General features: G+C 40.8%; 1 protein-coding gene across 3 annotated transcripts in view; it reads left to right on the forward strand.

The window, feature by feature from the left end:
• Positions 1–12,663, forward strand: part of furina (furin (paired basic amino acid cleaving enzyme) a) — a 90,765-nt gene that overhangs the window by 43,535 nt on the left and 34,567 nt on the right. For all 3 annotated transcript variants that reach the window (XM_080436030.1, XM_080436032.1, XM_080436031.1), the window contains exons 4-6: positions 4,693–4,791; positions 7,472–7,600; positions 8,508–8,584. In XM_080436030.1, the coding sequence (XP_080292156.1) occupies positions 4,693–4,791; positions 7,472–7,600; positions 8,508–8,584 (305 nt within the window). The remainder of the gene's footprint in view (positions 1–4,692; positions 4,792–7,471; positions 7,601–8,507; positions 8,585–12,663) is intronic.

The following is a 12,663-nucleotide window of genomic DNA, read 5'->3' on the forward strand; positions in this document are numbered from 1 at the left end:
ACGTGCAGGGAGAAGAGAATGTCGTACAGTGACCACTCTCAACCTGGCATCCCCATATTGGGCATGTCATAACAGGCAGAAACGTTTTAATGAGAAAAAATATACATAATAATTTCCAACAGTGTTTGTGTTTGAGCTCAGCCAGTAAATTGAAATTGCATGATGTACAGTATCAGACGCTTAGCTGAGGTCTAAGGTGGGTTAATCTTGAGCAACTGTTTGTCTCATTTCTACGTAATATTTCCCAAGCCTAATTGGGATTGCTTAGAAATTGTTTACTTTCAAGAAAGACAGCTTTAAAAAAAAAATATATATATATTTATACACACGTTTTAATTAGTCACGCAATAAAAATAGCAGTGAGGAGATACGCTTGCAATTAGTGTACCTAATGATCCTCCATTGTTAAATTATGTGCCAATCATCAGCTAAAATTAAATTCTTGACAAATTATTTAATAAGTAGCTTTTAAGGAAGTGAAATGCAGTGCTGCATCCATGTGCCAATCTTCAAATTTAGATATGAGGAAATTGAAGAGGGAAAAACGTTTTTTTTGGCTTGTGATTGAGGTTATATTTTTCACTAGTATACAGTACACAGTAAAAACTGGTCCATTCTGGTATTTTTACACTTAAAGTTAAACCAGGACTGAGGACTTTACTGTAAAGCCTCCAGTGATAAAAAAGAGAAGAAGAAGCGAACCCTGATTATAGAGACACAGTACGATCCTCTTGTGTTATTTTATCCATTTGTAAGTCACAGAGTGTACAAATATAACCTTTCTAAGTTATATGAACACTCAGGGTTGGCCTGATTATCTTGCTGTGTGGCTGTATAGAGCAGGTGCATGTTGAGAAAACCACTGTGTGTGCCTTCTCCTTTTTGGTTCCTGATGACTCTTTGCAGAACCGACACACCCACATTCACCTCCCTGTTTGGGATTTCCTCTTCCACCCAAGCTCCATTTCCTGTTTTTGAATTCTTTCTCCCCCGGAGCACCTCCGAGAAAGTCCTGCCAGTTCTGTCTGGTCTCAGGTCAGCTTATCAATCCCACCAGGATTTCTGCCCTCCTCCCCCTCTCTCTCAAAATCAAGAGTTCCCAGCAAGTGGTTAAACGTTTTGGTGCATTCCCCACACCAGTACACCCTAAATCCTTACAGAACTTTGGCAGTTTCTATTACACTAGTGGAACTACTATTGCTTTTTTCTTATTATTGTGTTGTATTTTGTAGTTTGTGTGATTGTACTCCCTGCCGGGGAATGAAAATTAGCTTGTGGCTAACTCGGGTGCAATTGTTCTTATTTGTGCATGATCCCTGTTATATAAACAATAAACCAACGTATCAACAGGCAGCCAATTATCAACGGGCAGTTCATTTCCCCTTTAAGCAAATTAAATAGGAAAACACTGAAAACCATATGTTTAAGAAAAGAAAAAAAAAACTACAAAATAAATCCTGATTCACGGTAATAATAAATCCTCTGTTAAGAAATTGTCCGATAGTTTTTAAAGTGGGACAGATGAATCCAAAACAAAGGAGCCATGAACCTCAAAGGGTCTCTAATTACTGGCATCTGGGTCTCTGCCAGACCCCACACATTTGCTCTGTTGAAGGACTAGAATCTAAATCTTGGACCAACCGTAAATGCTTCCTCTCTTATGGACCACCTTCTCTTTGACTAATGTAATGTTATCTAATGTAAATGTATAATATCAATGCCATTATTGTAGTGCTGTAGGAAGCAGACATGCAAACTTGTAGCTTTTCAGCTACAATAGCCGTTTTGAATCTAAATTGGGCAATTGTCTGACACCAGACCCGAAAAAAAACAAAACCTGTTGTCACCTTTTTCACCTCGGGGCTGTTTGCATGCCTGAGGAAGTTTACCAGATACATAAGGATAAGGATAAGGATAATTCCTTTTAACAGGTCGTTCATGAAAGTCCTTGCGGTCTTGTTTCCAATGAGAACCTGTGAGCAATTGGGGTTAAGAGTCTTGCTCAGGGACAAATTTCATATCATCGGCACATATGCTGGGATAGCCTGGAATCGAACCTGGGGCAACCAGGGCCAGCTGGTCCCTAACAACAAACCAGTCCCATCAGTGTAGATGAGATAGATTGAACCACTTTCCTTACCTGTTCCTTTCATGGTATGATTTACTTAATCATACCATGGTCTCATGCTGTGAAAGAAAAAGAGGTGGGGGTGGAAGGATCTTTGCATTCAACAGAGACTCTTCTTGTGAAATGACTGAGTTCTATGTTCTATATAAGCACTATGAATTCTATCTTGCGGAGCCATTTATGAAGGAGATGTTATCTACTAACTGCGGGGCTGTCTGTTGTGTCAGAGTCTCTATTAAAGAAATCCCTTGTTTATTTCTCACTTTAAATATTTCTTAATTGTCTGTCATTAAAATTCCAACTAAAGAGAAGTGATTTAGACAGGAGTTCAGGAGTTCACTGATCTCATGTTGGTTAAAGCAGAACAGATAATGTGATACAGTACATTTCACATGATATGTAGCCGTCTTGTGATGTGCTCTGGTGGATGACTTGCTAATTAATCAGTGGGTGCTGATGGCAGTACCCTGTAATTAATTTCCTTTTGTAAAATGTAGCTAATGCAGCTGTCAAGTCGCCTTACTAACTTCTGTGGCCGATCATGTGTCTGCTGTATGATGACTATTGACCAGGGTGTTTCATTGGAGTATTTCACTCTTCACAGAAAGTAGTAATTAGAACTCGTAATTAATCAGAGAGGTATCATTAAGTGTTTATTTAGCAAGTAATTAACTGTAACGTAATGACTAGCACACAGAACTAATTTTAAATGTAATTATTTGACAAAGGTTCCCATGGGAGACTGACTCAGCGTCTGAGTATGAGCAATCCTTTAGTCATTAGGAAATGTGAAACATTCATCATCACCACTTGAACGACCACTTACAGCACTGTCGTCTCCACATAAATCCAACATACACACAATGCTCTCTCTCGTAACACACCACTTAGGAAGAAGACTTTCTCATTGCATCTGTATCTAAAATTTACAAGCACTGTCATTGGCATTGATATGTCTAGGTCTAGGTGTGCCCATCGGTTGCACACTAAATGGATGTTACTGTCAGTTTCTCTAATAGCTGTGCCCCTATGTGACTGGAGAACCCAAGATGGGTGGCTAATCTGAACGTCTGCCTGGCAGCCCTGGAGCCATGATTAAGTGGTCATGTTGTCTGCTACGTTTGCAGGAGCGTGTGCAGAGGCTCCGCCATGGCACAATTGCACTCTACTGTACTGTTTGTCTTCCTGTATAACTTTAGCCAGACAGACTTTGGCTGCTGTTGTTGCGGTGATCTCTGTTCCCATCACGGAAAAACATTGCTGTTCATGACTCCTGTCCCCTATGCTGACATAGCTTGGTGAGATCTGATGAGTGTGTAAAGCAGACGAGAAAGAAGGAAGACAGACTGCCCCATGTTTCCTCGCCTAGAGTAGGATGAGAAATAAATGGAATGTGTTGCTATCTGACAGGAAACCACTCAGACCGGTGGGTAATGAAGTTTAATTGGGACACTGATGTCAGTGTGACAAAGACTCATTTGTACACAGAGAACCTCTTCTGTCAATACCACTTACCAATTACTTTCTGCAGAAAAGGCTATTTTACCCTGCCAAGGCCAGCCTCCCTTATGTTTTGTATTGTGCCATCTACAATGCTTCACTTCCTCTACTCACCTTCCCTGTCGGATCTAATAATATTATGACCTTCTCAAGAGAGATGCCTACTGTGGCAACATCTGCTCCAGTTGGTTCCTGTATGCTTATGTACACTAGTGTCAGAGCTCTAATATGAACTCAGACCCCTTCACTCCATATCCTACACTTTTCATCCCCTTGACAGTTTTTATCTGGGCGTGTTGTAATAATCACGTTGTTTCTGTGTAACAACTAGACTAGAGCAACCTAGTATAGAGTGATTTGTATCTTATGTTTGAGTGAGCAGGCACATGTGATTATATGGGCATATTTCCTAGAAATGAGGCAAGCCTGTACACTTTCACTTCTTGTAGAATTTCTTATCTCCGACTTCCCAGTAACAGACAACATTGACACATACTGAAAATAATTGATTTCAGAAATCAGTTATTTTTTTGCAAGCAACATAGTCATGAGCCGGAATATACATTAGGCTTTAACCACTTTTAACCTGGTGTCAGTGTTTTGGTCATTATATATGAACTTTACTAAAATAAGTAAAACAAATAAATCGATCTACAAGTTCACAACCAGCCATGTTTATATTTCTTTCTATTTTTGTTATTTGTCATACAACAAAGTATATAGGCCTTACGTAGTTAATGTTTTGTTGCTTTATGTTATTTAGTTTTGCCTATGTGTGCACTGATCCGTGTGTGCACAAGTGCTTTCTGTGTCATCTCTCATGTGCACCAGTCCAGAAATTTTAATTAGTCTCAGACTGTTCTGGCCTTCGTTAGTCAGTCTCATTAGAGAAGCCCACAGTCGCGCTGTGTCTTGTGTCACCACGCTGAGAATTGGGATCTCTATGAATTCGCTTGACACTGTGAACCTCATCATTATGGTTTCACTATCATATATCGAGCAGTGGTACTTACAGCTAAATGTTGGTGACATCATAAATGTATTTGTCTGTGTTCTTTTCTCAGGTAATGTGGGCAGAACAACAGGTGTCGAAACAAAGGAAGAAAAGGGATATCTACACAACGGAGCCTTCAGACCCCAAGTTCCATGACCAGTGGTACCTGGTGAGTAAGCGGGAGCACACCTGGGCAGCAGCATTGTTGACTGAAACACAATGTGTGCACGTGTGTGTTGGGGGTGGGGGGGGATGTGGTTCACAGGGTTTCATTCAGCTGGTCGTCTATTTGAAAAGGAAATTACCTTAGAGATCATTCACCATTACAGTGTTTGATTTGTCCGTCCTCTCAAAGTCAATATACAGGTAATTTAAATCCCAACTATGATGTACAACACGTTCAAAAGACGGGGCAGATTTCATTCAGTCTTTTGTTTGTCTGAAAGCCTTGGTGGCTAAGAGTATAATTTGCAGAACAAACACAAAGTAGAATTACTTAACCCATTTTGGGCGGGAACCCCTATTTGTAACTATACCTTTCAGGACGGGAACCCCTTTTGGGGTTCCTGTTGCTATGTACAATATATAGCAACAAACATTTGTTGTGATCTTTGAATAAATATTTGAAGTTTTTCAGAAAACTTAGGTTAGGATTTAGAAGGCGTTTTTAGAATCTGCCTCAGGTCTAAATGGGTTAAGCTGTAGGATTGAACAAACACAAAGTAGAATGACTTTAGCTGTAGGATTTGAGATACAAAAAAAGGCCCATATACAGTACACTGCAGCTTTTAGATGTTACATTGAATGCATTGGTTTATTGTACATTTCGGCCTGCAACAATGATGACTTCAGTTATTGATGATACATAGGACCACAATGGAAACAAGTCCCCGGGATCCTTTTAGCCTAAATGTTTTACTGTACCCCCATGCTGTTTACATTTTGTACTAATAAAGTATTCAATCAATCAATCAATATACTTGCAAGTTAACCAGGTATTTGAAACTGCCAGTACAATGACAATTTATTTAACTTTATTGTCTCAACACAAGTTTACAGGAATTGGGTGAAAATATTTTTTTGTACAAGCTCACAGCGTTTTGCAGTTTCAAGACTGTCTTCGTCTCCTTTGGAAATATCAATCTTTATAAATATATAAACAAGATATACAGTGTACACACACTATGCAGGCATACAATCAATCCCTGTTCTAGCCGGCTTGGCCTTCGGGCCATAAAAACATAGAGACTGTAGTGTAAGAAGGTCATGCTGTATTTTGGTTTGTCAGCCTGAGCTCAGGGAACACAACAAGAATGGTTTGATTGGTTAGCACTACCCATCCTCTGATTGCAGCAGTTCTCAGTTGGTTCAGTAATAATTCTACCATTCCCTAGCTGGCTATAAGTTGCTTTGCTGACTACCACACCGGTCAGCAATACCACATTCCCCTTATTCCTTTCTGCTCCAGTGTGGTTTCTCTTGTTGAACTTCAAGGTGCCTTTTCATTATATAAAAAATGTCATATACGTTTTGTCATGACTACTGGGTGGGAAATTGGACCATTCTAACTTTTTGCTTAACCTGTGTGTGTGTGTGTGTGCGCACATGTGCTTAGTCGGAACATGGTTGTGTGGTTGCGTGCACAAAATTCTCTGGGAAATCCTATACCATAGCCAGAATTCCGTTCACTTAAATGTATACATTTAGTGAAAAATTATGCATTTATTTGGTCAGAGCCACAATCTGGGACTAATTTTCATGAATTATTTTTTATTTAAACCAATCTGTATGGTAGAGTATGTTAAAACAATATAACTAGCACAGCTGCAGTGGTTGGAGGTGGACTCCCTACTCTTCTATTGAGATTTCAACCCTGATAGGGTAGGACTTCTGGTTGACAATGTCAATAAAGTTATTTGAAGCAGATTGCACACTGGATTGGACACTAGACGTGCCACAGTCTTTATTATTGTAGTTCAGACATTGCATTTACAATCATATTTCTCCATCGGGAGAGGTAAACAAGTGAAACTACAGACATAAAACGTGTGGATTGTAGCTTTAACGTTATATTTAACCTTTATGTAAATGTCACACCAATCACAAAACTTGGGATGGAATTCAATCACACAATAGTTGCCCTATCGACATGCCACCATTTTGGGCACCTGCATCAGATTTGTCCATTCGAGGGGAGGGTGTAGTGAAAGGTCAATTGACTAGTTTGTCCTGCACCACAGGACCGAGTTGGAGCGGTCTTTCAGGACAGTGCTATAGATCCCTTAAGTCCCATGTCACACTGACATCACGCAGGCATGTGTGCGTAGGCAGGTTGCAGAAGAACCCGCTCATAGGACAAAATGGGAAAAAGTCACGGCACTCGCATGTAAAATTGCATTCAATCAAACTTTCGTTACCTAAAACATGGGTGGTATTTTGCCAAAGGTCAAATCGAATGTCAAGTGAACATCAAAGTGTCTGCAGAGTGATTGCTGCTATCACCACATTTGCTGGTGCTTTGCTGACAGAGCCTCTTGTGGGAGAGACTGCTGTTAACTCTGATAAAAGATGCAACCTTAGGGGACTGTGTCTGTTAATACTGAATGAAGAGGCTGCTTTCAACATGGGAAAACCTTCCCTTATCACAGTGGGGAAAGTTTCTGATTTCTTCTGAAAGTTGCAAATCCAACACTTTGTCCTGGCTGGAAGCATTACTCCAAAGCCTACGTCCATCTGTCTAGAATGATTAGAGAAAAACATGCCAGTTATTTTGTTGCTCGCCAGCTCATGAATACCTCCCAGATTATTTAATTGTAACAATTGCTATCCTTGGCTTTCTCTGTCCACAGTATAATGCAAACCACCGTGATCTGAATGCCAAGGGTGCCTGGGAGTTGGGCTACACAGGAAAAGGGGTGGTGGTGTCCATCTTGGATGATGGCATAGAGAAGAACCACCCTGACCTGAGTCAGAACTATGTAAGTATCTCTTCCATATACTGTAGAACAGTGGTTTCCAAAGTGGGGTCTGGGGACCCCCAGGGATCCGTGAGGGGGTTCCAGGGGGTTCCCAGCAAATGATTGATAGTTAGGAACCAAATGTACCCTTACAGGTCTGTAACTCACAGAGTCATGGGGGTTTGTGGCCCAAATGCATACCAAAATGGGGGTCCTTGAAATACAAAAGTTTGAGAACCACTACTGTAGAATGTAGATGGTTTCAGTGGAATGTTTTTGATACGTTGCCAGGTAACAGCTGCGACTACAGCGGACTTCCTCAGGTTTGTTCTTGCATTACGTGCTATGTGTATTAACACCACTATGTCCTCATCTAGTATTACCAATAATGTTATTAGTCTCACGCATGTAGGACATGTACTTACTTCAGGCACGAGAGAAATATAATGACAACCTTACTTGATTGCTAAATGCCGTTATCAACTGACTGACATATTAACGGATAACCTAGTCTCGCATAGTCAGACGAACAGAGATATCCGCCTACTGATATGTCCGGTGACATCTGAATTCAGCTAATGGGAAGAAACTATTCAGAAATTTAACAAATAACAGCATCACAGAACCAATGCGAAGACTTGAGGGCGTTGCTTCATATGGGATGGTGTCAGGATTGGTTTTCAAAGCAGTGGGCATAGGTTTGTTGTTTCTGTTGGTTTTCTGCAGCGGCCAAGCTCATTCATTGAATTTAGATTTCCTGGGACATATCAGTAGGTCAGAGATCTCTGATTGCCTGGCTACGCGAGACTACGGCTAACCTAAAAGCTGACCATAAGTCAATGTTGTCCAAAACATTATTGTTATTGAACAACAGATGACGTTTTCTCTTTGTTTGTCGTACACTAACAGCTTACCTCTCTATCCTCAGGACCCAGAAGCCAGCTACGATGTGAATGATGGGGACCCAGACCCCCAGCCACGATACACACAACTCAATGACAACAGGTACAAACGGATTTTCATTAGTCTGTCTAGGTTAGCAATGAAGGCAGTGCATCCACACAACACATTGCATGCCAAAATCCAAACAGATTTTGACGTGAGTGAAAACAGTACTACTGTTTTGGTCATGGAACAATGTATCACTGCCTTTGAGCAGACAGATGGACCGTAATAATTTCTATAGGTCAGAAATGAACAATTATCTGCTAACTTGAACTTTGCCCCCAACTCTAAGCTTGTACATTACGTTTTTGTCTCTTAAATCACCTAGCTGGCACCAGAGCACTTCTATAGCCTGGTTTAGTAGAACAAATTTGCTGGTGTTTGTGAAGAAAGCGGCCTCTTTTTTGCACTGGTCTCTGTAGGAGTTGTTTACTACCCCTTGTGATATACTATTCCCTCTCACAGAGAAGTTAGTGAATTAAGGTCATCAACATTAATGAAACGGGGCAAATCGTCTGGCGCTTGGAGAAGCTTGTTCTTCATTCCCACTGCCTGCCTCCCCTCTGACTTGAATTTGTGATTTTCTGTTTAAGGTGAATTGGCCAGAAAGCCTCTTTTCCCCCTCTTTTTTCTTGAGGCTCACCATGATGACTGATGAAAGGCAGTGGAGGGTATAGTTAGGGACGGGTGGAAAGGTCCCCAATTGAGACATGGTCCTGCAGCATGCAGAATAAATAAGCCAGAGGAATAAAGCCAGAGCTTCAGCTGTGTTAATACACTATCTGCCCTCCTGAAGGGGTCTGCCACACCGTGCAACACAATATATGTAAATGCACCTGTGCGGGTTCAGTAAACAAGAGCTATAAACCACATTAACCCTCCCTGACTTACCTATTTTGGGACAATTTTAAAGCTTTTAAAAATAAATATCAAAATAGCATCTACAAGCTCACACCGACTTTTTCCGCTATTCATCATGTGACATCATTCTGGTAAGGGGGGTAGTTTAAACCTTCGATCGTTTCTCTCTGGTTGGTATTACTTCTGTGCATGTTTGTTAATGGTGTCAAATTAGAATAATATATCATAGGCCGTAGTAGTGATTGATAGAAGAGATGTCCTACCAGGATTTGTCACCTCAGCCTGCAGTAGACGGCCATCCATCCGTAAACAATTTGTTCTCGCAGGGACTATTTACTTCTCCATTAACGTGCATAATTTCATGAATGACCGTGGCTTAATTAGAAAGAAAAGCAGACATGCGAATAGCCGAGGACATGATGTGGGTCCGTCAAGAAAATTGTCGGAAGAGAAATGGGAGAAAAACTGGAGACCCATAGTGGAAGATCCATAGTGGAAGATGCTTCATGTTGATCATATAGCCTTTGTCCCCTTTCATAATCCCAGCTCAACCCAGACCTTATCTCTTGCCACCCAGGTCTCTGTGGCTTCCTGTAGCGTGTGTGCGCGTGCGTGTGTGCGTGTGTGCGTTTAATGATTGATTGGTATGAATGCATGTGTAAACACCCTGTGGGCGGGCAGGGAGCTGCATAAGGTCGTGCTAGACTGTATAAGGGCCTGTTCCCTGCAGAAAGCCCACCTCTGTTCACCTCCATAAAGCTGTCTTTCTTCCTTTAGTATACAGGCAGCAGTGAGGATGGCTCTGCTGCAATGTGTCCATTCAGCCTCATGTTTGCCCGAGTCAACATGATCTAGCCATTTCTCTCTCCAGGGTTTCCTCTGACTCACATCAAGATGTTCTCCAAGTTCACAGTTGTGCCCTCTTCTCCTTGGCTAAACCTGGAAAAATGGGAGGGGACCTCTCAGAAACGCTCACTCTTAAGTGGAGAAAACCAATGTTCACTGATTTAGTGCAGAGCTGGCTTGTACCAAAAAGAAAACTATCAGGAATGCTTAAGCCACAGAGTAATATACAATAAATGTAGGAATATGCCTTTGTGGCAATGGAGACATTTTGATACCTATGATATTAACATAAGCAATTGTTGTAAAATATAGATATTACATCTTGTAAAATATAGATATTCCATGCAGGTATGCATCCATCATTCACTCATTATAAATTCACACAGCATGACATGCAGTATGTCTCATGCTGCTGAGGCAGATGCTTGTAAATAAGTTATGAGCTTAATTCATGTACACATGTGCAGACATGAGTATTACAAAACTGGGCAAACAACACTTTGGCAATAAATGGGTTGGCACTAATGACTATAGCACGATTACCAGTGACTCTCTGTGTGCAGGCCTGCAGGGAAGTTGAGTCATATACTCTATTTGACCGCAGGAGATTTCCCAGAAATTCAGGAACTTTTCTCCTTTTTGCCCGCAGGAACATAGCTCCATATTCGTTTCAGGAGCATACTGTAGCTCTTGGGGCAAAAAAGTCCCTACTCTTGAGGTAATACTAACCCTCCCAAATCAATTGAGGTGAACCCAGCAGCACTGTACACTAGAGGTGCAACAGTTACTCAAACTACGTTAATCAACTTAATCGATTATAAAAAAATATATAGATTTTGAGAAAATATTAGATTTAGAAAAATATTGAAAATGGCCTATCTACAAACTCATGTGTGAGCTTTTAGATCAGCTAATTTAGCTATTATTGCACTACACTGTTGTTTGAAACAGTATAAAATAGGGGTTTAATAAGATTTATAAATTTAGTCGATTATAGAAAATGTTTTTTCCACATTTGGTGATATATAAAACATTTTTTTAAATATATGAAAAAAAATGTGGTTCAGCATTATTCGTTTAATCAAAAAAGTAAGCGATAATCTAAGAAATGTATCTATAGTTGCAAACCTACTGGCTACTGAACACACTGGTTGGTCAAACGCTAGGTCTGCCTTGGAGAGAAATGATACACACACGCTTGTTTAAATGGATAAACAGAAGATAAAGAGAAGATTGAAAGGCTCAGTTTAAAAAACAATGTCCTAGGGACACAACATTTAACACCACAATGTTGTTTTTATGACCAGTATGGAAGAGTGAGATAAAGTGTGTTCTTCTTAGGTCCTTGTTTTAGTACTTTAAGCCACGATAAGCTGTTTCCTTATCATTTGTTCCTATGGAGAGCAAAACACAATGTGTTTTGGCAGTAGATAGTGTTTATGACAATAAGGTGTGAGAGAAAGTATTTTATAATGACTACAGTGTTATATTTACTGCAGCTGCAAATCATGTGCCTCTGACAAGGCGCACTACAAGCACTACTTTGTATCAGAGGAGACGAGACAGTGAAGCAAAACAAGAAAGTGAATCAAAATAATCCGAATGGTGAATGAATCCTGTATTTCCCCTGTACTGTGCAGCGGTTTAAAGGACAAGTCAATTACATAACGGCATTAAAATATGTATTCACTTGCACTTCGCTGCACTGCTGGTGAACCATGTCCAAAGGCTTTCTTTTTTTAATCTCATCATCAGCTCATCTACAAATTCAATGAATGTTTAAATTACTGGCGTTGAGTAATCAATCTACCGAATTGTAATGCTGTACAGTACGTATCCTGGACAGGGCACACTGTGAATATAAATTGTGTAGACCAAGCCATTTGTGGATGAAGGAGTTGGCTTTTGCCTCCATCCGGCTTACAGCTGATGAGGGGACTTCGCATGGGCCACATCACCCTTGGGTACAGGGTGAAATGATAGCACCATGCCTTGTGCTTTCCAGGTAGCTGGCTTGAATCGATCTTTGAAAGGCCTTCTGATAGCTGTTGATGGTTTTCACCATATCCTTGTCTGAGAGACCGGCTGTATAGTCTTCCCGGGCTTAGAATGTCTTTCCCACCAATGGTGAAGGTGTCATTCCTCTCCCCTTTCCGCAACGAGAGGCTCCTTTACTTCTGTGTCTTGAACTTCATCCTGGACCAGGTGATCATCCAACCTGCTGGCAGCCGGACAAGAACCTGATAAGTTAGTGGTTACTGTCTGTAGGAGGAAGGGAAGTTGTTTTCCTGGATGTGAAAGGCTTATCCCCCCTGCCTTTTTCTTCACTGCCTTAGCCCTGGCTTCATGCAGCTGCACAAGCTAAAACCTGATATCCAATCATGTTTTCAGTAGTGCAAACAATAATGTGGGTGGAGCCTGTACTTGAAAAA

This window comes from Gymnoscopelus braueri (assembly GCF_963280865.1).
Source record: "Gymnoscopelus braueri genome assembly, chromosome: 1".
Classification (NCBI taxonomy): Eukaryota; Metazoa; Chordata; class Actinopteri; order Myctophiformes; family Myctophidae; genus Gymnoscopelus; species Gymnoscopelus braueri.